Source organism: Sorex araneus, chromosome 1, assembly GCF_027595985.1.
Source record: "Sorex araneus isolate mSorAra2 chromosome 1, mSorAra2.pri, whole genome shotgun sequence".
In the NCBI taxonomy this organism is placed as follows: domain Eukaryota; kingdom Metazoa; phylum Chordata; class Mammalia; order Eulipotyphla; family Soricidae; genus Sorex; species Sorex araneus.
In genome coordinates, this window is record NC_073302.1 from 191,943,631 (window position 1) to 191,970,448 (window position 26,818).

At 40.0% G+C, this 26,818-nt stretch overlaps 1 protein-coding gene across 5 annotated transcripts in view; it reads left to right on the forward strand.

Moving 5' to 3' along the window:
* CCDC138 (coiled-coil domain containing 138) overlaps positions 1-26,818 on the forward strand; it is a 128,322-nt gene that overhangs the window by 90,004 nt on the left and 11,500 nt on the right. For 3 of the 5 annotated variants that reach the window (XM_055145463.1, XM_055145469.1, XM_055145477.1), the window contains 3 exons: positions 694-810; positions 7,444-7,636; positions 26,497-26,673. The exons of 1 other annotated variant lie outside the window; for it this stretch is intronic. In XM_055145463.1, coding sequence (XP_055001438.1) covers positions 694-810; positions 7,444-7,636; positions 26,497-26,673 — 487 coding nt within the window. The remainder of the gene's footprint in view (positions 1-693; positions 811-7,443; positions 7,637-26,496; positions 26,674-26,818) is intronic. One more of the 5 variants, XM_055145484.1, reaches the window with a different exon arrangement.

A 26,818-nucleotide genomic window follows, 5' to 3' on the forward strand; every position in this document is an offset into this window, starting at 1 on the left:
TTTGGCCAGGCCCATCTTGATGCCAGGGTAGAAGATAGCTCACCACTTGCCCTGAGTACAGCCAATCCCTCGTCAGGACCCTGCTTTTGCGGTGCTAGGAAGTAAGGGCAACTGAGGCTTAAGTCGAGAGAATAGATGCAATAGATGCCCAGGAGATAAAATCATTGAGAGTCAACTCCCATGTTACAAAAGCATAGCATTTACTGTCTTCCTGTGCCCATACACAAAGGACATTACTCTGAATTAATTATGTAAAGAACTTAAGGAGAAGAGAAAAACAATATTTACAAGTAAATAGAGCACAAAGAAAGAAGTTACAAATAAACACAGAGGACTGGGAGCAGTATGATGGGAGTAACCCAGTAAACCTAAGCTCCCTGTGGGCAAGGCAGAAAAGATAAACCAATGTTATTCTATAGTTCTTTGCAAGTCAATGGAAATAGATAATCTAAAATTCCAAATCTTAATTTCCACATTGTGTTGCATATAGTTTTATTATTATTTGGATTTTCTTAGTCACACCTGGTATGCTGGAGATTAAGCCAGTCAAGGCAGTTGTTTTGCTCCTGGTTATCTCTTTGACCCTGCAGTTTCCAAGAAAGGTTTTGTGCTAGCAAATTCTTTTCTTTTAGAAAATGTTAAGTTTTAGATATTGTAATAATTATTAAAAAACTGTGTTTATTTTATTTTTAGCTTTTGCCCATGATAACAGAGCAGCTACAGTGGATGCCATTTGTGAGTGCCAAACTTCATGAACCTTTTATAAAATTTATATATTGGTCTCTAAGGCAGCTAGATGCTGGAACACAGGTAATTAATATTAGAATGTCTGCATTTTATACTTTTATGTCTTAAAATATTTCTTTGTCTCTCTATAGCACTATTCTTTACCCTTTTTTACATATCATTTCTCATTGTATACATATTTGACTTAACATGTATTATATCATTGTTTTTATAGTTTTGGAATTGTATATTAGTTTATTGTTAAAGCCAACATGAAAATTGTGTGTGTGTGTGTGTGGTGCTTTTTTTTTTTGACCATACTGGGCTGTGTTCAGGACTGACTCTTGGCTCTGGGGTCACTCTTGGTGGGGCCCTGGAGAGAGGTGCTGACGTTTGAACCCGGATCGACCATATGCAAGGCAAGTGCACTGCTTGCTATACTGTCTGCTTGGCCTCCAACATGAAAATTTTTAATTTAATTTTATTTATTTAGTCAGTGTGAAATTACAAAGTTCTTTCAGGTTTTCAACATTATTTTAAAAATAGCATCCCCAGAGAGCTGCTCTCTTAGGCACTCAGGTCTGTGGTGCTGCTGCTGCACTACTTGGGGCACCGCCAGGACCAGGTACAGGACCATGCAGTACCCAGAGTCAGACCTCAGGAGTACAGAATAGCACTATCACCATAAAGATTTTTAAAAAATAGCTTTTATTTGCTTACAGTAGGTTTAAATTCACTTACTTTATTTAATAAAATTGAGCAGAAATACAGAGATTACCCTACTCTCAAACATTGAATCTCCTGAACATTCAGCATCAGAATGCAAATTTCTTGAACCTACTCTGATATATTATCATATCTCAGAGTCCATGTTTTGCATTAGAATTTACTGTTGTACACTGCTGTACATTTTATGAGTTTTGACCAATTTAATATGTAGAATAATATAATTCCTATAAATTAATAATCAATATTTCTTCATAGTTTTGTGTTTTGAAGAATCTTTTGCAGAGTAGTATGCTCTTAAGTTTCCTTCATGAATTTGTATGGTTTTCTAGCTCATTTCTTTTCAGCACTGAAAAACATTTCAGTGTCTAGATGAACCACACTTTGTCAGTCCACCCACTGAAGGACATCTTGATTGCTTCCAAGCTCTTTACCAAGTATGAATAAAGGTGCTATAATGTCCATGGACAGTTTTTTGCATGGATGTAAGTTTTCAATTTTTTAAATGTAAATTCCAAGCAACACAATTATTAGATGATATGGTAAAATTATGTTTAGTATTTCAAAAACTTCAAACGGCTTTCCACTATCTTTTCACCTTTTCCAGCAGCAATGGGTAAGATTTTCTGTTGCTTCACATCCTCATCAACACTTGTTGTTTGTGGTTTAGATTTTGACCTTTCTAAAGGTGTTGTTGTGATGTCTTATCACTTTATTTTTAATTTATTGAATTATAACTTAAAAAGTTCTTCATGGTTGAGTTTCAGATGTACAGTGATAATCTCTTCATCAGTGTCTCCTCCAGCGATATCTAATTTCCCTCCTGCCCCCAAGCCTGCCTCTATGACACTTTTCCCTTTTTCCTTTTTCCTATTGTTTGCAATACTGTTACTGAAAGTGTGCTTCCCTTCATCACCCAGTTCTCATCCAAATTGGTCCCTTCCCCCTAACATTGTCACAGTGGTTCCTGCCCTTCTCCCCCTACTGTGGCAAGCTTCCTACATAGGACCAGTTCTCCTACCCTTTGTTTCTATTGTTTTTGGTCATTGTTCTCCTACAGTGTTTCTTTATATCCCACATAAGTTTGATGATTCTGTGCCCCTCTCCCTCACCTATTTCTCTCCAGATCCATCCAAGTATCAGCAGTTTCATGACTTCATCTGTTCTAATTGCTACATAGTATTCCATTGTATATGTACCATAACCTCTTTCTTTTGAACCAATATAGTTTTAATTGAATGACATTGAAATACACAGTTCCAAAGTTGTTTATGATTGGGTTTCAGTTATATAATGTTCCAACATCTGTTCCTTCACCAGTGTACAGTACATTTCCCACCACCGATATCCCCAGTTTCTCTCCTGTACCCATGCCCCCCCTCCCCCATGGCAGGCACTTTTCTTCTCTGTCTCTGTCTGTGTCTGTCTGCCTGTCTGCCTGTCTCTCTCTCTCTTACTCTCTCTCTCTCTCTCTCTCTCTCTCTCTCTCTCTCTCTCTCTCTCTCTCTCTCTCGATAATTTCTAGTCATTTTGTATGGACACAGTAAGAGATACATTAAGCTTGTAGGTGGCTCTCCTGGGGACATCTTGCTATAGATCCCAGACTGCAGTGCTCAGGCCATATTAGTCTTTCCTAACCCTAGCAGGGTCCTACTCCAGCTGTTACTCTTTGGATTATGACAGAATTTGTCCATGACCATGATCTTAATGTATAGTTAATATATGGCGCTTGGCCTGGCCCGTTTTTATGCCAGGGTAGCTCACAGCTTGCCCTGGGTCCATCCAGTCCCTTGATGGGACCCTGCTTTTGTAGTGGTAGGAACTAAGGGCAACTGAGACTTAAGTCAAGAGAACAGATGCCCTGGAGTGACTATTTGGATTCAATTGACTCCCAAGTTACAAAAGCATAGCATTAACTGTCCTCCTGTGTCTATACAAAAAGGACATTCCTCTGAAGTAAACTACAAAGAACATAAGGGCGGGAGAAAAGCAATATTTCACTTACAAATACAAAATCAGAGATTTCTGAGAAATTTGACTTTACAACTCACAGGTACTGCTTAGGGGAAATAGGTGATAGCAGAGTGCAGAAAAGAGGTTAAAGATAAACACAGAAGAATGGAGTACCTTGGGAGCACTATGGTGGATATAACCCAATAAACCTAAGCTCCCTGCAGCCGGGGAGAAACACAAGCCAATGTTATCCTACACCTGCTTGCATCACTTCCCTTGTTCAAGTTGGCTTTTATAGATTTTCTCCCAACCTGCCCCACATGGGACTTTATACTAGTAAGAATCCTTTGCTAGGGTGGTTGCCAAGGGGGTAAAGTTGGAAGAAGTTGATGGTCTTCTTTGAAATTCCTTTCCTGACCTTTGTTCCTGCCAGAGATTTCAGGGGAGGTCTGGAGGGGGGAGCGGGTGTACAGCCTTCTCCTGGTCTGCGCTGGCCTCAGGTAAAGGTCTGATATATCAATCAGGCTTTTAGTTCCTGTGTTTCAAGGTGAGTTTTTGCAGCCTTGATGCTGGTGGTTTTATTACTTTCCAGGAATTCATTGCCATGGGAGCCCTCTTCTATATATCTGCATGCTTGCTTCACTTTCTTTTTTCTTTTTTCTTTTACTTTTTGGGTCATACTTGGCGACGCACAGGGGTTACTCCTGGCTCATGCACTCAGGAATTACTCCTGGTGGTGCTCGGGGGACCATATGGTATGCTGGGAATCGAACTCAGGGCGGCCGCTTGCAAGGCAAATGCCCTACCTGCTGTGCTATCACTCCAGCCCCTTGCTTTACTTTCATTTGCTTCATTGTCCAGTTTTACCATCATATCTTTGAAACCATTAAATATTCTTATCATGGCATCTCTATAGTCATTATCTGAGAAATTATATCTCTCCATACATAAATATATGTAATCTGAGAAGTTACATTATCTGAGAAACTGGTTGGTACTGGTGTAAAAAATACAAAGGTGTGCGCGTGGGAGAGGGGGCGATGATGATGTGTGTTGTATTTGTGGGCTCTTGGGGCAGTTATCTCTGGCGCGCCACTCGCGTTCAGTGCTCTCGAGCCGCTGTGTATAGACAGGATCAGGATGGCTCCTCTTGTGCTCTGCTTTTGTGTATGCCTCTGTGCTCTCTTCTGTCTGTCTCTGTATCTCTGTCTCTGTCTCTGTAATCTCGCCTCTGGTCTTTTCCGACCTCTCTCTGTCTCTGCTTCTGTGTCTTCTCTCTTCTGTGTCTTCTCTCTCTGCTTCTGTGTCTTTCCAAGTGTCTTCTATCTTGCCTCTGTCTTTTTGTGTTGCCTCTGCCTCTACTTCTCTTACAGTCTTAGTTTATACAGCAATCATATAGGGCGGTAACACAAAGGTGGGTTGAACATTAACAAGTCAACAAAGAGGGATAAGACCGCTTCTCCAGGAGATTAACAAAATCTCATCTAAGGAGATTACTCCAGATTACTAAAAGATCTGCTCAAGAGTGGGATCCAAACAAGGGTGTGTCACTTTCTTCCTTCCTCAGCTAGTAATCCACTTAATTAGTTGTAGTAAATCTACTTCTAATAATTCTAGCAATGTCATTCTGTATGAGCACAGTAAGAGATATATCAAACTTCAAGTTTGGTTCTTTCTGAGGACGTTCACTATATATTCTAGACCACAGTCCTCAGGTCAGGTTAGTCTTCCTAACCCCAGCAGGGTCCTAGTCTCGTCGTTGCTTTTGGATCATGACAACATTTGTCTATGACCCTGCTCTCAACTTATAGTTGAGTATTGTGGTGCTTTGGCCTGGCCCATTTTGATGCCAGTGTACCTCACAGCTTGCCCTGGGTCCCATTCTGTCCCTCATTGGGATCCTACTTTTGGGGTGCTAGGAACTAAGGGCAACTTAGTCAAGAAAGCAGATGCCCAGGAGTAAATATTATTGGAGTCAATCAGCTCCCAAGTTACAAAGCATAATATCAACTGTCTTCCTGTGTCCATACAGAAAGGACATTGCTTTCAGGTAAACGAAGGTCCCAGCGGCAAGGCTAAAAGGAAAACCCAGTGTTATCCTACATACTGGTAGAGCTTTTCTTGCTGAACCTGGGTCTGCTATATGCAAGGCAAATGCCCTACCTCCTATACTATCTCTCCAACCCCTATTTTTTTTCTTTTTGGGTCACACCCGGTGATGCACAGGGGTTACTCCTGGCTCTGCACTCAGGAATTACTCCTGGAGGTGCTCAGGGGACCATATGGGATGCTACGATTTGAACCCAGGTCGGCCGCATGCAGGGCAAATGCCCTACCCACTGTGCTATCGCTCCAGCCCCAACCACTATTTTTTAAAATTGAATTATGTGAAATACATAGTTACAAAGCTTTTTGTGATCTGTTTTCAGTCATACAATGTTCCAACACCTATACCTCTGCCAGTGTATATTTTCCATCACCTCCACCCCCCTCACCCTCACCCCAGCCTGTCTCTATGGCAGGAACTCTCTCTCTCTCTCTCTCTCTCTTTCTCTCTCTCTCTCCTCTCTCTCTCTCTCTCTTTCTCTCTCTCTGTCTCTCCTTTTGTCCAGTCCCTAATTCTTTAAAATTTTATTATTTTATTATTATTTCCCCCCCTTTTTTTGCTTCACCATGAGATGCAGTTACAAAGCTTTCATGTTTGAGCTTCGGTCACAATCTTCAAGCACCCATCCCTTCACCAATGCACATTTTCCACCATCAAAATCCCCAGTATTCCTCCTCCCCACTTCTCATTCCAACCCTCTCCCTGCCTGCGTGACAGTTTCCCCCATACTCTCTCTCTACTTTGGTTGCATTTGATATTTTGACACCAGTTTCACCATCACATTGCCGAAGAGGTAATGCTAGATGATTTAGTTTGTATTGCTTTTCATGGATAGAATATAATGTCCAGGAAATTCTGTGTCATTCTCTTTGGGATCTTTAGTTTATAGTCTCTGGGTCTTGGCCGTTGATATGATTACATGGCTACAGGGGCAGTTTGTGGGTGTGACTGCCGAGCTACTGGAAAACCAGGGACCTGGGGGGAGGAGGCCCAGACCCAATCCAAGGGGGCTTAGAGGTCTCAGTCACTGGTTCCCGCATACCTGGGTTTTCTTGCTGGTCTGCTCTTGGGTGAGGTTCATCCCGTCTTGGGTGAGGCTCATCCCCCCTTGGGTGAGGCTTGTCCAGGCATGTGGAGAATGGCCTTGTGCATGGCTTCGGTTGGGTTCTGGAAGTTTTCAGCTTCCAGGGTTCTGTTTGGGACAGGGAGGGAGACTCAGCCCAACCCCTACAAGGTGCCCTGATGAAGACAGCCTGGCACGGGGTCAGGACATTCTCTGGCACTCTCTCTGGGGAGCTTTAGTTTATCGTCTCTGAGTCTTGGCCGTTGATGAGATTACATGGTGCCAGGTCAGCTCAGCCCCTAATTCTTACGAAATTATTGTTCTAACTTTTGTTTCTAGTAGATTGGTTATTTCTTTTAGAAACATAGTCAGATTTTTTTCTCTAGATTTGGGTCATGCCCATTGGTGTCAGGATCTATTAACTAGGTGTTTTGGGGTTGTTCCTGGTGGTGAAACAACTCCCATTGAGTTGTTTCTCTGGCCCTGAAGTAGCTATAAGTATGTTTGTTTTTATGTGCAAGGCAAGCACTCTGATCACTGTATGATCTCTCCAGCCACAATTGTCATAAATTTTAAGTTGACTATGAAGCCATCACTTCCAAATCTTAATGTATTTTTTAAATCCATTAGAAAAAAATGAGAGAGGGTGGCTGGGAGAAAGGGACCAGGGAGATAGATCTTGAAACACTGGTGGAGGGCTTGCTATAATGCTTTTCAACTATCAAATACATTTAATTTTGTTGTAAACTATGACATTTCAATAAAAAATAAATTAAAAATACTTATTTTTAGTTTATATGTTTGACTGTTTTAAATATGCCCAGTATGAGTATGATTACTTGTAAGGTATTAATGTGTTTTTTTACAGCATTCAACTATGACATCAACATTGAGAAGACTGGGTGAAGATATATTTAAAGGAATAGTATCTAAGGGAATTCAGGATAATTCACTAGAGAATTCTGTGGAGAGTAAACCAAAGATAGCTGTTTTCTTTAAGAGCACTAATTTACAGTTGAGATTCTTATCAACCTTAATTGTTCTCAAAACAGTCACTCAAGGTAAGCTTTCAAATGTCCTTAAAGATACTTATGATATCTTTATTTGTAACTAAGCAGAAGAGAATGCTATATAGAAAGAAATTTTTGCATAGTAAAATATACTTAACATTTAAGAATGAAAATTTGAGTTTAGGATGGTAGCACATTATAAAAAAAACTGCTTGTGTATACTAAATTTTAGAAAATTTATTAAGTCGAAGTGTTGTCTTTCCCTTACTGGAAGAGGAACGGCTTTTTTTGTTTGTTTGTTTGTTTTTTGGTTTGTTTGTTTTTTACTTTTTGGGTCACACCCAGCAATGCACAGGAGTTACTCCTGGCTTTCCACTCAGAAATCACTCCTAGTGGTGCTCAGAGGACCATTTGGGATGCTGGGAATCAAACCCGGGTCAGCTGCGTGCAAGGCAAACGCCCTATCTGCTGTGCTATCGCTCCAGCCCCAGGACATGTATTTTTAATTAAAAGACTTTAAAAAGAAGTAAAAATGTGTAATTAAGGCCTGAGTGATAGTACAGTGGGTAGGGCATTTGCCTTGCATACAGCCAACCTGGGTTTGATTCCTGGCAGCCCATATGGTCCCCCAAGCACCACCAGGAGTAATTTCTGAGTGTAGAGCCAGGAGTAACGCCAGGTATGACCCAAAAAGCAATAAATAATTAAAAATGTATAATTTATAATACAAGTTTTAAAGATTTTTTTAAATGTAAAAAAAATTTGTTTTTAAAGTTCTACAATTCTGCTGTATAAAATACTTTCCCCACATTAAACAGTTATATATTTATAGGCTGTGGTATTTACACACGCTTAGAGAAATGTAGGAAGAATTAGTACTGTTATCAGATAGCAGGAAGGTTTGATTTAGTAAGATTACCACAGTCAGTATGCTGTAATAGTTAAGAATTTCAACTCTGGAATCAAGCAAAATTTAATGTTTTCAAATAAGGCTTGAATCTCTCTTTTTTAAAAAAAATTTTTAAAAATTTTATTGAATCACCGTGAGATAATTACAAGCTTTCATGTTTGGGTTACATTCTCACAATGATCAAACACCCGTCCCTCCACCAATGCACATTCCCCACCACCAATATCCCCGGTATACTCCCCCTTTCCCACCCTCCCCCTGTCTCTATGGCAGACAATATTCCCCATACTCTCTCTCTACTTTTGGGCATAATGGCTTGCAACACAGACACTGAGAGGTCATCATGTTTGGTCCATTATCTACTTTCAGCATGCATTTCCCATCCCAACTGGTTCCTCAGTAAGGCTTAAATCTCAACCTTTCACTATCTGTGACATTGGAACAGGTTCCTTTTTTTACCTTTGACCAAGAAAGAAATGTTCTAAAGATTAAATAGCAACATGAGGTTTTGTTTATTTTTATTTTTACTTTTTTTTAGTGAATTACTGTGAGATAAAGTTACAGACTTACAAACTTTCATACTTGTGTTTCAGTCATATAATGATCGAGTACCCATCCCTCCACCAGTGCCCATTTTCCTCCACCAGTGGTCCCAGCATCCCTCCCACTACCTCCACCCCATCCCCTCCACCCCACCCTGCCTCTGTGGCAGGGCATTCCCTTTTGCTCTCTCTCTCCTTTTGGGTGTTGTGATTTGCTATAGAGATATTAAGTAGGCGTCATGTTCAGTCTATAGTCTATTTTCAGCCAGCATCTCCCATACCTAGTGGGCCCACATAGCACCCTTTGCTTGGTGGTCCCTTCTCTATCTGAGCTGCTTTTTCCCCCAGCATGTGAAGCCGGCTTCCAAGCTGTGGAGTAATCCTCCTGGTACTTATCTCTACTATTCTTGGGTGTTAGTCTCCTATTCTGTTACTTTATATTCCACAAATGAATGCAGTCTTTCTATATCTGTCCGTCTCTTTCTGACTTATTTCACTTAACATGATACTTTCCATGTTGATCCACCTATATGTAAATTTCATGACTTTATCTTTCTAACAGCTTCGTAGTATTCCATTGTGTATATGTACCAAAGTTTCTTTAACCAGTCATCTGTTCTCGGGCACTTGGGTTTTTTCCAGATTCTGGCTATTGTAAACAATGCTGCAATGAACATATAGGTATAGAGCAACATGAAGTTTTAGCTGAGCTTGGCATATAATAATCTATTAAGTTAGTAGCTTTATTATTTAAAGAAAAATTTTAAAAATTTTATAAGGTAATTCACAATATTTTGATTACATTTAATGTTCAAACACCAATCCCACCACCATTACTCCTTCCCACCACCATATTTTGGATGTTTCCATTCCGAACCCCAATCCCTGTCCCAAAGCAGAACTGAAATATTGTATTTTGTATTGTTTGTTATGAAAAACCACTGAAGATGCTACAAAAAAGTATCCTTAGAGGAAAAAGTGTGAAGATTGTTCTATTTTGCAGGGGCCATTAGACCTTATATAAGAGGTCACTAACATGTTGTTAAAGGTCGAGCCTTGTGTGCTTTTGTATATATATATCTGTTAAATATATATATTTCCCTCTAAGATTGGTTGCCCACTACTGTGAACCCCATCAAATGTGGTGCAGTATTCTTTTTTATTTATTACTATTATTAGTGAATCAAGGTGCAGTACTCTTAGAGTATGGGTAGGGTGTATCCTATTTGAGGCTTCTCGGTCCAGGAATAGGTTCACTTATGGGTGATGCGCAGCCCGAGCGTGTGGGGAGTAGCCATGAGCGTGGTGGTGGTTGGGTTCTGAAGGTTTTTGGCTGCCGGGGCTGGGTCCCTTGGGGTGGGGACAGTTCTCACCCACCCCCTCTGGGGCACTCCCAGTGAAACAGCCTGGCGCGATGTCCGGTGGCATGGTTATGGCAAGCATCATGTTGTGCTTCCTTCCGGGAGAGAAGGACATTCGATCTCGAGTTAGTAGCTTTAGTCATAAACATTATTTTTTAACTTGTAAATATTGGAATTGAAGTGATAAGAGTACAAAAACGTTACATAATTAACACTTGGTGATGTGATAAGGGCATTAGTCAAGGGTCTTGAACATTTTGGTGGCAGAGGTATATTTGAAGCATGTCACCCAAACTATAATAACTAAATTTTTAAAAACATGACATTGCTAAGGAGGCTGGACAAGGGAAAGAAGGGCTCCTGGAGTTAGTGTTATTGGCACTTGAAACTGGTGGTGGGTATGGAATTGGATTATTGTGTGCCCCCAATTCTGTTATTAATTACTTTGTAAATCACAGTACCTAAATATTTTTAAGGAGTATTTTCTCATTTCAGGGTCAGGGGAAAGACGAGTAAGGAGAGGCTGCTAAAATCTCAGGGCTAGGAGGAATAGAGATGTTACTGGTGCCTGCTCGAGTAAATTGACGAACAAGGGGACGACAGTGATACAGTGATTTTCTCGTTTATATTTTATAACTGAGCTGTAACTGCTAAAAGTCTAACTTCTAAGCACATTCAACCTGAAGTCTCCATTTGTAAAGGTAGTTTCTTACTCAATAAGATATATCAATTATTATACCCAGTTTATAATAATTTTTTTTTGGATGGGGCTGGAGTGAGCCCCTCTATTCTTGATTTGGACTTGATACCATAACTGGTCTTTTGTCTTTGACCTAAGCAGGCTAGTCTGGGTCTGTTTTCAAGAGGTTAGGACACAGCACAGCTAGACAGTAATCCCTTAGGGCCAAGGCTAAGGTTTTTGACTTGTACAAGCATCATTTCTACTGCATTCTCTGGGTTAAAGTAGCAAGATTACCCCAGACACAAAGAATGGGTAGTAGAGTCACCTCTTTTTTTCTGTTTTTTGCTTATTCCTGGCTCATGCACTCAGAAATTACTCATGGAGGTGCTCAAGGGACCATATGGGATGCTGGGAATTGAACCCGGGTCAGCCTTATGCAAGGCAAACGCCATACCCGCTGTGCTATCACTGCAGCCCCTAGTTCACCTTTTGATGGAGTTGCTCTATAGTTTTTAATCATTTGTAAACCTACCATATAGACTAAATAATAGAAACTATTTTATTGTTCAATTAATCTTTAAACCAAGAGGTTGACTTCTTTTTTATTTTTTTGAGATTGACTTCTTTTAAAAAAAACCTTTATATTCAAGCTCGCTATTTCAACTTTGTGTTTTCTGTTGAACACATATCTCTTTCTGCTTTTTCAATACTGGAAAACCTTGTGTTCTCTCTCTGTATCCTAAAAATTTTAAAAAATAGAATCACAGTGAGCCTCCCCAACCTCAAACTTTACTACAAAGCAGCAACAATTAAAACAGCATGGTACTGGAAAAAAGGCAGAACTGCAGACCAATGGAACAGGGTGGAATATCCCTACACACAACCCCAAATGTATGATCATCTAATCTTTGATAAGGGAGCAAGAGATGTGAAGTGGAGCAAGGAAAGCCTCTTTAACAAATGGTGCTGGCACAACTGGACAACCACATGCAAAAGAATGGGCTTAGACCTCGACCTGACACCATGCACAAAAGTCAGATCAAAATGGATTAAAGACCTCAAATGGTGCTGGCACAACTGGACAACCACATGCAAAAGAATGGGCTTAGACCTCGACCTGACACCATGCACAAAAGTCAGATCAAAATGGATTAAAGACCTCAACATCAGACCACAAACCATAAGGTAAGGTACATTGAAGACAAGGTCGGCAAAACCCTCCACAATATTGAAGATAAAGGTATCTTCAAAGATAACATGCAACTGGCCAACCAAGTGGAAACAGAGATAAACAAATGGGACTACATTAAACTAAAAAGCTTCTGCACCACAAAAGATACAGTGACTAGAATACAAAGACAATCTACAGAATGGGAAAGGATATTTACACAATACCCATTAGATAAAGGGTTGATATCAATGGTATATTAGGCACTGGTTGAACTCTACAAGAAGAAAACATCCAATCCCATCAGAAAATGAGGCAAAGAAATAAACAGAAACTTTCCCAAGGAAGAGATACAAATGGCCAAAAGGCACATGAAAAAGTGCTCTACATCACTAATCAGGGAGATGCAGATCAAAACAACCATGAAATACCACCTCACACCACAGAGACTAGCACACATCCAAAAGAACAAAAGCAGCTGCTGTTAGAGAGGATGTGGGGAGAAAGGGACCCTTCTACACTGCTGGTGGGAATGCCGACTGGTTCAGCCCTTTTGGAAAACAATATGGTCGATTCTCAAAAAATTAGAAATTGTGCTCCCATTTGACCCAGCAATACCACTGCTGGGAATATATCCCAGAGAAGCAAAAAAGTATATTCGAAATGACATCTGCACTTATATGTTTATGGCAGCACTGTTTACAATAGCCAGAATCTGGAAAAAATCCAAGTGCCCTAGAACAGATGACTGGTTGAGGAAACTTTGGTACATCTATACAATGGAATACTATGCAGCAGTTAGAAAGGATGAAGTCATGAACTTTGCATATAAGTGGATCAGCATGGAAAGTATCATGCTAAGTGAAATGAGTCAGGAAGAGAGACAGACATAGAAAGATTGCACTCATTTGTGGAATATAGAATAACAGAGTAGGAGACTAACACCCAAGAATAGTAGACATAAGTACCAGGAGGTTGACCCCATGGCTTGGAGGCTGGCCTCACATTCTGGGGAGAGGGCAACTCAGATAGAGAAGGGAACACCAAGTAAAATGTGGTTGGAGGCCACGCGGGGGAAGGGTGATGAGTGCTGAATGTAGACTAGAGACTGAACACGATGGCCACTCAACATCTTTATTGCAAACCACAACACCTAATTAGAGAGAGAGAACAAAGGGAATACCCTGCCATAGTGGCAGGGTGGGGTGGGGGGAGATGGGATTGGGGAGGGTGGGAGAGATGCTGGGTTTATTTGTGGTGGAGAATGGGCACTGGTGAAGGGATGGGTTCTCGAACTTCGTATGAGGGAAACATGAGCACAAAAATGTATAAATCTATAACTGTACCCTCAAAAAAATTAAAAAATTTAAAAAAATAGAATCACAGTGAGATACACAATTACAAATTTGTTCATGATTTGGTTTCAGTCATAATGTTCCAACATCTGTACCTTCATAAGTGTGCATTTCCCACTACCAGTGTCTCATTTTCTTCTGTGGTAGACACCTTTCTTTTCTCTCTCTCTCTCTCTCTCTCTTTTCTTTTGAGCATTATAGTTTGCAAAACTGATACTGAAGATTATCCTGTATTTCCCTTAACCTTCTTTCAACACTCAGTTCTTGTTCAGAGTGATGATTTCTAACTATTTTTGTATATACTGGTCCTTTATCTTATTTACCCTTCGTCCCCTGTAGGATAACATAGCCTCAGGTAGTTTAGGTTTATTGGGTTACTCCCATTACAGTGCTCCTATTCCTCTTTGTTTATTTGTAGCTTCTTTCTTAGTGTTCTGTTGACTAGTAAATAATGTTTTTCTCTTCTCCTTGAGTCCTTTGCATAGTTTATTCAGAGCAAGTCCTTTTTGTATGGACACAGGAAGACTTAGCAAATGCTATGCTTTTGTAACCTGGGAGTCATTTGACTCTACGTGATATTTTCCTCCTGGGCATCTGTTCTCTCGACCTAAGCCTCAGCTGCCCTTACTTCCTAGCACCCCCAAAGCAGGGTCCCGATGTGGGACGAGAAGGACCCAGGGCAAGCGGTGAGTTGTGTGCTACCCTGGCATCGAGATGGGCCTGGCCAAAGTGCCTAATGCTTAACTATAAGTTAAGAGCTTGATTATGGACAAATGCTGTCATGATCCAAACAGTGATAACTAGATTTGGACCCTGCTAGGGTGAGGAATGATTAATCTGGCCTGAGTGCTGTGGTCTGAGCCTGTGGCAAGATGTTGCCAGGAGAGCTGCCTTGCAAACCTCAATGCATCTCTTGCTATACCCATACAAAATGATTAATATTATTCTTATATATGTTTGTTGGTCAAGGAGAGGAGAAACACAACCATGGGATTTCATCATTGATGGGTCCTGCTGAAAGAGTATCTGTCCTAGAGAATAGGTGTTCTGCTATTGTTATTGAACTTTTTGTGCCTAGCATTTTACTTTAAGCTTGAATTGTTACATTGTAGATTCCAGACTCTGGCCCAGCCTAGTCTTTGGGATGTGGATTTCAGGTGCTGCCTAGTTTGTAATTGACAATGTAGATTTCATGTGGCAGCCCAGCCCAGTCTTTGGTATGTAAATCCAGTGCTTTTCAGCCCAAGGAAGGCTTCGGTTTTGGTTTTGTATCTTCTTTCCGGAGGCCTAGATTACTGGCCTGCAGATACAAGAGAAGAATGTTGCCTCAGTGTTCTTCCTGTAAGATCTTTTGGTGCAGAGAGAGAGAGAGAGACCACATCACACACTGCGACCACATCACACACTGCTGTTCCAGGGCACCGAACATGGGTGGTGAGACAGAGCTGCCCGGAGAGCCCGCGAGTGCACTCGCCCCTCGGGGAGCCTTAGTTTTTTACAGTCCCGCACACACTTCTTTCAAGCTTTCAACCATTGATCTGGACCTCCCGGACCTTGATTCCCCTTTGCCTTGGATATTAGTTATTGTACTGTTTTATTTTTATATCCCACAAATGAGTACATTCAGTCTATGTTTGTCCTCTCTGACTCATTTAACTTAGCATGGTGCTCTCCATGTCCATTTATAAGCAAATTTCATGACTTCATTTTTCCTAACATCAGTGCAATATTCTGTGTAGATAGTTCCATTATCCGTCTGTCTGTTTTCCGGCACTCAGGTTGTTTCCAGGTTTTGGCTATTGTCAGTAATGCTGCAGTGAACATAGAAGTGCTGATTGCGTTTCTGATGTGTGTTGTTGAGCTCCAAAGGTATAGTCCCAGAAGTGATATTGTTGGGTCGAATGGGAGCTCAATTTCTAGTTTTTTGAGGAATGTCCATACTGTTTTGCAAAAAAGACTGAACCAGTCAGCATTCCCACCATCAGTGAATGAAAGTCCTTTTGACCCTGCACCCACATCAGCACTAGTTGTTTTCGTTCTTTTTAATGTGGGCCAGTGTCGGTAATGTGAGATATTTCATTGTTGTTTTGATTTGCATCTCCCTGATGTTTAGTGGTGTAGAGAATTTTTCCATGTACCTTTTGGCCATTTGAATTTCTTGTTTGAGGAAGTTTATATTCATTTCTTCCCCTCGGTTTTTTTTTTTTTATGGGATTGGATGTTTGTTTTTTCTTGGAAAGTTCTACCAGTGCCTTATACAGTTTTAATGTTAACCCCTTATCAAACAGGTAGTGGGTAAATAATTTTTCGTATTCTGTCAGCTGCCTTTGTATCTTGGACACCATTTCTTTTGAGGTGCAGAGGTTTCTTAGTTTATTGTAGTTCCATTTGTTTATCTTTGCTTCCACTTGCTTGGTCAGTGGTGTTTCAACTTTGAAGATGCCTCAGTTCTTGCTCCTTTATCAAAGATTAATGATCATATGTTTGAGGGTCTGTGTCAGGATATTTAACTCTATTCTATTGATCTGAGTATCTGTCTTTATTTCAATACTGTGCTGTTTTAATTACTTCTGCTTTGTAGTACAGTTTGAACTTGGGGAAGGTGATGCTTCTTTCTAAGGATTGCATTAGCTATTTCTGGGGGGTTCCATATGAATTTCAGAAGTGTTTGTTCTATTTTTTTGAAAAATGTCATAGGCATTATTACAGGGACTACATTGAATATGTATAATGCTTTGGGGAGTATTGCTATTTTGATGATGTTAATCCAGTTCATGAGTAGGGCATGTGTCTCCATTTCCTCATGTCCTCTATTTCTTGAACTAGTGTTCTGTACTTCTGTTTGTATCTGTACTTCACCTCTTCAGTTAAGATGGTTCCAAGGTACTTGGTTTTCTGAGGCACAGTTGTGAATGGGATTTTTTTTTTTTGATATCTCTATCTTCACTTTCATTATTTGTGTGTAGAAAAGCCATCGACTTTTGGGTATTGATTTTGTAAACTGCCACTTTACTATACAAATCTAGGAGTTTTCCTGTAGAGTCTTTAGAATTTTCTAAGTATAATATTATGCCATCTGCAAATAGTGAAAATTTGACTTCTTTCTTTCCTATCTGGATGCCCTTGTTGTATTTTCTTGCCTAACTGCTGTGGCGAGTACTTCCAGATCTATATTGAATAGGAGTGGTGAGAGTGAGCACCCTTGTCTTGTGCCTGATCTTAGAGGACCTTATTTTTTCCCCATTGAGAAAAATGTTTGCTGTGGGCTTGTGGTAGATGGCTTTGACTATATTGAGGAATGTTCCTTCAATTCCCATTTTGTTGAGAGTTTTTATCATGAATGGGTGTTGGATTTTGTCAAATGTTTTTACTGTGTCTATAGACATGATTATATGGTTTTTATTTTTTCTTTTATTGATATAGTGTATTATGTTGATTGACTTGTAAATGCTAAACCATCCTTGAATCTTTGGGATGAATCCTACTTGGTCATAGTGTATGATCTTTTTGATGAGTTGTTGGATACTATTTGCTAGAATTTTGTTGAGGATCTTTTCATCTGTGTTCATCAAAGATATAAACCTCTAATTTTTTTTTGTGCTGTTTCTGTCTGCTTTGGTATCAGTGATACTTGCCTCATAGAAGCAGTTTGGAAGCGTTCCTGTTCCTGTTTCTTTAATTTCTTGGAAAAGCTTAAAAAGGATTGGTAGTAGGTCCTTTAAAGGTTTGAAAGAATTCATTAGTGAATACATCTGGGCCTGGGATTTGTTTGGGGGAAGATTTTTGATTACCATTTCAATATCCTCGATAGTGACAGGTCTGTTCAGGTATTCTACATCTTCTTGGTTCAGCCATTGGAGGTTATATGGATCCAGGAATTTGTCCATTTCTTCTAGGTTCACTTGTTTCATGGCATAGAGATTCTCAAAGTAATCTCTGATGATCCTTTGAATTTCTGTGGTTTCTACTGTGATGTCCCCTTTTCATTTCTGATTTAGTTTATTAGGGTTCCCTCTTTCTTTGTGAGTCTTGCTAGTAGTTTATCAATTTTGTTTATTTCTTCAAAGAACCAGCTCTTGGTTTCAGTGATCTTTCTTATTTTTTGGGGGGGGGGGCTGGGGAAATTCCACCTCATTAATTACTGCTCTAAGTTTTATTATTTTCTTCCTTCTTCCTTGTTTGAGCTCCTTTTATTGGTCATCTTCCAAGATCTAAACTGTGAGGTCAAGTTCTTTATGTGGGGCATTTCTTCCTTCCTGATGTATGCTTGTAAAACTTAAGACTTTCCTCTTAACACTGCTTTTGCTGTATCCCACCAAATTCTGGTAGCTCTTGTCCTCACTCATTTTTTTTCAAGAATCTTTTGATTTTCTCTCCAACCCACTGGTTGCTCAGTAGCAAGCTGTTCAATTTCTAGGTGTTTCATTTGATTCTCCATTTATGTGCATGATTCACTTCTATTTTCAGTACAGCATGGTCTGAAAAGATAGTTGATAAATTTCTTTCCTCTTAATTTTATGGAGATATGTTTTGTGGCCTAGCTTGTGGTCTATCTTGGACCACAAGCTAGGCCACAAAATCTTGGAGAATGTCCTGTGTGCACTGGAGAAGAATGTATATTTGGTTTGTTTTTTTTTTTCGGGGCGGGGGGCTGTAAAGCCCTGCATATATCTACTAGCCATCCCCCTTCCATTTCATCCTTCAAGATCACTATTTCCTTTTGAATTTTAGTTTTGTTGATAAATAAATGGGATGACAAGTCAGTATTGAAGTCTCCAGCTACTACTGTAGTTGGAATAGTGGAAGATGTAAGAAGACAAAGGGTACCAGCTAAAAGAGGCCCTAATAAAAAGACTCTAAGAACTAGCCTAATCAGAATGATGTTCTTGAAGTCTATTAGCAAGTAGTTGTTTTAAATATATTTCTGGCCTCTTGTTTGATTTATGTGTGTGTGTGTGTATAGTTTAGGAATATATTTTCTTCCTGATATTTGTATCCCTTGAGTGCTAAGAAATGACCTTTACTATATCTTATAATCTTTTTTCAGCCTGAACTCTACATTGTCCAATGTAGTTCTATGCCACCCCTGCCTCTTTGAAGCAGTTGTTTGCTTGAAGAATTTTTCCCAGCCTTTAACTTTTAGTCTGTGTTTGTTCTGAATATTCAAATGTGTTTCTTCTAGGCAACAGAATGTTGGATTTGATTTTTAAATCATTTTTGCCACTATGTGTCTTTTTAAAAAATTATTTATTTATTTATTTATTTATTTTATTGAATCACTGAGAGAACATTTACAAGCTTTCAGGTTTAAGTCTCAGTCCTACAATGGTCAAACACCCATCCCTTCACCAGTGCACATGTTCCACCACCAAGAACTCCAGCATACCCCCCTCCACCCCCAACCCTGCCTATGTGGCAGATGATTTTCACTTTACTCTCTCTTTACTTTGATTACATTCAATTTTCTTTTTTTAATTATTATTATTTTTTTTATTAATAGTTTATTTTTAATTAGTGAGTCAACGTGAGGGTACAGTTACAGATTTATACGTTTTTGTGCTCATGTTTCCCCCATACAAAGTTCGGTAACCCATCCCTTCACCAGTGCCCATTCTCCACCACCCATAAACCCAACATCCCTCCCCTCCTCCCCAGTCCCGTCTACCCCCACCCCACACTGCCACTATGGCAGGGTATTCCCTTTTGTTCTCTCTCTCTGATTAGGTATTGTGGTTTGCAATAAAGGTGTTGAGTGGCCATTGTGTTCAGTCTCTAGTCTATATTCGGCCCGCATCATCCTTCCCCCACATGACCTCCAACCACATTTTACTTGGTGTTCCCTTCTCTGAGTTGCCCAGAATGAGAGACCAGCCTCCAAGCCATGGAGACAACCTCCTGGTACTTATTTCTACTATTATTGGGTGTTAGTCTTATAGTCTATTATTCTATATTCCACAGATGAGTGCAATCTTTCTGTCTGTCTCTCTCTTTCTGACTCATTTCACTTAGCATGATACTTTCCATGCTAATCCACTTACATGCAAACGTCATGACCTCATTTTTTCTAACAGCTGCATAGTATTCCATTCTATAGATGTACCAGAGTTTCTTCAACCAGTCATCTGTTCTAGGGCACTCGGGTTTTTTCCAGATTCTGGCTATTGTAAACAGTGCTGCGATGAACATATAAGTGCAAATGTCATTTTGACTATACTTTTTGGCTTTTCTGGGATATATTCCCAGCAGTGGTATTGCTGGGTCAAATGGGAGCTCAACCTCTAGTTTTTTGAGAATCGTCCATATTGTTTTCCAAAAGGGCTGAACTAGCCGGCATTCCCACCAGCAGTGTAGAAGGGTCCCTTTCTCTCCACATACCTCTCCAACAGCGGTTGCTTTTGTTCTTTTGGATGCGTGCTAGTCTCTGTGGTGTGAGGTGGTATCTCGTGGTTACTTTGATCTGCATCTCTCTGATAATTAGTGATGCAGAGCACTTTTTCATGAGTCTTTCGGCCATTCGTATCTCTTCCTTGGTAAAGTTTCTGTTCATTTCTTCGCCCCATTTTTTGATGGGGTTGGATGTTTTCTTCTTGTAGAGTTCAACCAGTGCTTTATATACCATTGATATCAACCCCTTGTCTTATGGGTATTGTGTAAATATCCTTTCCCATTCTGTAGATAGTCTTTGCATTCTGATCACTGTATCTTTTGCAGTGCAGAAGCTTTTTAGTTTAATGTAGTCCCATTTGTTGATCTCTGTTTTTACTAGATTGCTTAGTTCCGTGTCATCTTTGAAGATACCTTTATCTTCAGTATCGTGGAGGGTTTTGCCGACCTTGTCTGCAATGTACCTTATGATTTGTGGTCTGATGTTGAGGTCTTTAATCCATTTTGATCTGACTTTTGTGCATGGTGTCAGGTCGAATTCTAAGCAAATTTTTTTGCATGTGGTTGTCCAGTTGTGCCAGCACCATTTGCTAAAGAGACTTTCCTTGCTCCACTTCACATCTCTTGCTCCTTTATCAAAGATTAGATGGTCATACATTTGAGGTTGTGTGTTGGGATATTCCACGCTGTTCCATTGGTCTGCAGCTCTGCCTTTGTTCCAGTACCGTGCTGTTTTAATTGTTACCGCTTTGTAGTAGAGTTTAAGGTTGGGGAGGGTGATGCCTCCCATCATCTTTTTCCCAAGAATTGTTTTAGCTATCCGTGGGCGTTTATTGTTCCATATATATTTCAGGATTGCTTGCTCCGTTTCTTTGAAGAATGCCATGGGTATCCCTATAGGGATCGTGTTAAATCTGTATAATGATTTTGGGAGTATTGCCATTTTGACAATGTTTATTCTCCCTACCCATGAGCAGGGGATATGTTTCCATTTCCTCATGTCCTGTTTTATTTCATGGAGTAGCGTTATGTAGTTTTCTTTGTAGAGGTCCTTTACTTCTTTAGTTAAGCTGATTCCAAGGTATTTGATTTTCCGGGGCACAATTGTGAACAGGATTGCTTTTTTTTCATGTCCCTTTCCTCTATCTCATTGTTTGCATATAGGAAGGCCATGGATTTTTGGGTATTGATTTTATAGCCCGCGACTTTACTGTACAAGTCAATTGTTTCTAAGAGTTTCTTACTAGAGCTTTTAGGTTTCTCTAGGTATAGTATCATATCGTCTGCGAACAGTGAGAGCTTGATTTCTTCCTTTCCGATCTGAATCCCCTTAATATCTTTTTCTTGCCTGATGACTATTACTAATACTTCCAGTACTATATTAAAGAGAAGTGGTGAGAGCGGGCATCCTTGCCTACTCCCCAATCTTAGAGGAAAAGCCCTTAGTTTTTCTCCATTGATGATAATGCTTGCCTTAGGTTCGTGGTAGATGGCTTTGACTATCTTGAGAAAAGTTCCTCCAAAACCCATTTTGGTGAGAGTTTTTATCATGAATGGGTGTTGGATCTTGTCAAATGCTTTCTCTGCATCGATTGATATGATCATATGGTTTTTATCTTTACTTTTGTTGATGTGATGGATTATGTTGATTGATTTCCGAATGTTAAACCATCCTTGCATCCCTGGGATGAATCCCACTTGGTCATGGTGTATGATCTTTTTGATGAGTTGTTGTATTCTATTTGCTAGTATTTTGTTGAGGATTTTCGCATCAGTGTTCATCAAGGATATTGGTCTATAGTTTTCTTTGTTAGTGGTGTCTTTGTTTGCTTTTGGTATTAGGGAGATATGTGCCTCATAGAAACTGTTCGGAAGCGTTTCTGTCTTTTCAATTTCCTGGAAAAGCTTGAGGAGAACTGGCAACAAGTCTTCTTTAAATGTTTGGAAGAATTCGCCAGTGAATCCGTCTGGACCTGGGCTTTTGTGTTTGGGGAGACTTTTGATTACAGTTTCGATTTCCTTGATATTTATGGGCCTATTGAGGTATTTCACGTCTTCTTGGCTCAGTCTTGGGAGATTGTAGGAGTCAAGGAATTCGTCCATTCCTTTTAGGTTCTCTTGTTTTGTGGCATAAAAACTTTCAAAGTAGTCTCTGATGATCCTTTGAACCATATTAATTTGGTTGTGTGTGGGGATATTCCACGATGTTGGTTTCTGTTGTAATGCCCCCCTTTTCATTTCTGATTTGGTTTATTAGGGTTTTCTCTCTCTCTTTCTTTGTGAGTCTTGCTAGCGGTTTATCAATCTTATTTATTTTCTCGAAGAACCAGCTCTTTGTTTCATTGATCTTTTGGATTTTTTTTTTTGGTTTCCATATCATTAATTTCTGCTCTACATTTTATTATTTCTTTCCTTCGATCTGGGTTGGGTTCCTTTTGCTGGTCCTCTTCTAAGATCTTGAGCTGCAAAGTCAAGCTATCTGCATAGGCCCTTTCTTTCTTTCTGAGGAAAGCTTGCAGAGGTATAAATTTTCCCCTTTACACAGCTTTAGCTGCGTCCCATAGGTTCTGGTAGCTTGTGTCTTCATTCCCATTTGTTTCAAGGTATATTTTGATTTCTTCCTGGATTTCCTTCGTGACCCACTCATTGTTCAATAGTGAGTTGTTTAATTTCCAAGTGTTTGATTTGGTTCTCTGAGTCTTTGATTAACTTCCATCTATAGGCCATCATGGTCTGAAAAGATGGTTGATACAATTTCTATCTTCCCGATTCTATTAAGGTATAATTTGTGACCTAGAACATGGTCTATTTGGAAAATGTTTTGTGTGCACTGGAAAAGAATGTGTAGTCTTTCTTTTTGGGGTGTACAGCCCTGTATAGGTCTATTAGCCCTGTCTCCTCCATTTCTTCCTTCAGGGCCATTGTTTCCTTGCTGAGTGTTGTTCTTGTCGATCTATCCAGAGGTGATAAGGCAGTGTTGAAGTCTCCAACTACTATCGTGGTGCTAGTTATGTCCTCCTTAAATTCTGTTAGGAGTTCTTTTAAGTATTTAGCTGGTCGTTCATTAGGTGCGAATATGTTTAATAGTGTGATTTCTTCCTGTTGTAAATATCCCTTGATGAAGAGAAAATGACCTTCGCTGTCCCTTCTGATCTTTTTCAGCCTGAAATCTATGTTGTCAGATACTAGTATGGCCACCCCCGCTTTTTTTTTTTAGGGGGCTGTTTGCTTGCAAGATTGTTTTCCATCCTTTGATTTTGAGTCTGTGTTTGTTTTGACTATTCAGATGTGTTTCTTGTAGGCAGCAGAAAGTTGGGTTTAGTTTCCGAATCCATTTTGCCACTCTGTGCCTCTTGATTGGTGCATTTAGACCGTTAACATTAAGAGAAATTATTGTCATGGGATTTTGTGCCATTTTTCTGTAGGGTTTGTTGTTCTTGTGGGTTCTTTCATTGTCTTATAGCAGCCCTTTGAGTCCTTCTTTTAAATTTGGCCTTGAGTCTATGAAGTTCCTGAACTGTTGCTTCTCCGTGAAATAGTGTATGGTTCCTTCAAGTTTAACTGAGAGTTTAGCCGGGTAAAGTATTCTTGGTGAGGTGTTCATTTCATTAAGTTTTTTCACTATATTCCACCTTTGTCTTCGGGCTTGGAAGGTTTCTTCTGATAGGTCTGCTGTGAATCTAAGGGGTGCTCCTTTGTATATGATCTCCTTCTTTGATCTTCCTGCTTGCAGTATTGTGTCTCTATCCACGGCATAGGCATCCATCATTCTGACTATGATATGCCTTGGGGATTTTTTATTTGGGTCCCTGTTGGCTGGCACGCTTTGGACTCCTTGGATCTGGATGTCCGCATTCTCTAGCTCTGGGAATTTTTTAGCAATGATGTCTTTAATTGTGTTCTTTTCATTGGGATTGGTTCCCTGTGGTTCTGGGACTCCCATGATTCCTATGTTGTTTCTCCTGAGGTCATCCCCTAGGACTCTAATTCGCTCCAGAGCCATTTTGAGGTCTTTTGCCATTATTTGTTGTTGCCTATATGCTTTGTGCAGCTCATCTTCAAGCTCACTGATTCTGTCTTCGGCTGTAGTCATTCTACTATTGAGGGCTCCTACCGAGTTTTTTATTTCAGCTACTGATTCTTTTAGTTGTGTGACTTCTGTTCGTAGCTTTGAAATTTCTGCTCTCATTTCTTCCTGGATTATCTTGGTGGAGCGTTCCAATGCTGCATCCATATCCTCCCTTAATTTATTTGAAGTTCATTCCATAGTTGTGTTGAGTTCGTGAACCATCCTCACAATTTCCTCTCTGAATTCTTTATCCAAGAGGAGGTTGTATTTCTGGGAGGTCGCTGCTGAGGTTAGTGAGATATTTTCTTGGCTCTCTCCTGGTGGTGGGGATTTTCTCTGTTTCTTCATGTTGTTATGGGCTTTACTATCAGGCGCTCTCCTTAGCTTTGGAGGGGCCTCAGCTGAAGATGTGGGGCTATGCTCTTTTTACAAAGGACTTTTATGTGCAGCTTGATGTGTTCACTGACAGCTTTTGTGAAATTTGGTTAGGCTAGGTTATTTGACTATTAACATATAGTGACTAAGATGACCAGGGTATTCTTCAGAGGAGTAGAGTCTTATCAATTGTGGCCAAAGAATAATGTATGGAATGGGTAAAAACAACTGTGGCCACTCTGGAAAGAGGCCACACCCACTTTTGAGACCATGCCCCCTAAGGTGAGGACATGCCCCTAACCTGAAGAATGGGAGGGGACAGGGCCAGACGGTGTGGTGGCCGAAAGGTGCCAGGCGGGGGTGAGGGCGTCAGAAAGAGCCCCAAACCGCAGGCAGGGGGCGGGGGAAGGGCTTCTTAGCGATGGGCAGGGTCTCTGAGGGATATCCCAATTACCTGGAGAATGGGGAGGGGTCAGGGCCGGATGGTGCGGTGACCAAAAAGTGCCAGGCGGGTCCCTTCTTTATTTTTTATACTCCATCACCATCATTGATAAGGCAGATGTATAGCAAAAAGTGAAAAAAAAAAGAGCATGTTTCTTGTCGAAGTTTTCTTCGGATGGTTAATATTTGATCTTTTTTTTATTTTTTATTTTTTAAGGATTTTATTTAATTTTTGTAAAGTTGTTCACAATAATTGATTACACTTAATATTCGAATACCAATTCCACCACCATTACACCTTCCCACTACCATATTTTGGATGTTTTCATTCTGAACCCCAAACCCTGTGCCCAAAGCAAAGCCAGAGTAATTTATTTTGTATTGCTTATTATGACTAATCCGCTAAAAATGATTCAAAAAATTTTCTTAGAGAAAAGTGTTTGAAGATTGAAGCCCTTCTGTAAGAGATTACTAACATGTTGTTAAAGGTTGAACTTGTGTGCTTACACACACACACACACACACACACACACACACACACACTAAGATTGGTTGCTGGTTGCCTCCTTCTTTTAAACCCCATCAAATGTGGTGTGCTACTCTTGGTATATCAGTGGTGTAAATATAATGTATTCACTTGTGGGTGAGGCTTTTCTGAGCCTGTGGAGAGCACTGTGAGCATGGTGGCGGTTGAGTTCTGGAGGGTTTTGGCTGCGGGGCTCTTTTGGGGAAGGGAGGGAAACTCACCTCGCTGCCTCCAAGTTGCCCCATATGGGACAGCCTGGAGGTATCTCTATGGCGCATTGCTTTGTTCTCTCTTCTGAGAGATTTATTGCTGTCTCTGGATCATGGCCATTAGTGAGGTTATATGGCAGCAGAGGCAGCTTGTGGACATGACTGCCAAGCTATTGGAAACATGGGCAGATGCAAGGAGGTCACCCATTCCTGACTCTGTTGAGCCTAGAGTCACAAGTCCTGCATACCTGGGTTTTCCTGCAGATTCACTCATGGGGGAGGCTCATCTGAGCACATGGAGAGCAGCCATGAGCATGGCAGCAATAACTTCTGATCTTTATTAGGAGACAGAAAGCTTCATTTAAAACATAATCAGTAAGTTTATATCAATTTATGTTTTGAAGTAAGAAAATACCTACGAGGCAGTAAAAATAAAAATGTAAATAAAAGATAAAAATTGATAAAATGTGTAAACTACTGTACATATAGAAGTATGAGTGCTATTTAAGTATTAGGATATATGTGGTAGTTATAATCAAGTATGGAAAATAAATACTACTTGCATTTACAGTAAATCAACGAACAGGATGACAGTGATACAGTGATACTGTAAGATACTTATTTTCTTTCTTGATAAAGAAAATAAAAGGGATTCATCTTTATTGGTGTTAAAATGTGAAAATTTTGAATGAAACTCATCCCATCATAATGGGAGTACTCGTTTCTTTTCCCACTTGAGCTTCAACAAATTTGCAGTGTAGAACATCTAAATTTAGCCCTGGTCTAAATTTTTGTTTCCTTTTGAATTTGTTTAAATGATGAAATCCTTCTGTTGCTATTTACCAACAAAGTACTGATATGGCAGTTGATTATACTAATTGTTTTTCAGCGGATTACTTGGCTCAGGCATTTGATTCTCTTTGTTTGGACTTGAAGACGGATGAAGGAAAAGTCTTATTTTTGGAGTATCAAGCTGTTCCAGTAATAATAAGTCATCTAAGAATATCTAGTAAAGGACTCCTTTCCAATGTCATTGATAGTTTGCTTCAGATGACAGTGGAATCTAGTAAGTTTCTAAGTTTTATATACATACATCTTACTGGGGAGTTTTTTCTCTTTTGAAGTTATTTGTCAGTTGAATAATCTCCCAGTTGATGGGTTCTTGATCTAGACACAGAAAGAATCATATGACTAAGCTCTGAAAACTACTT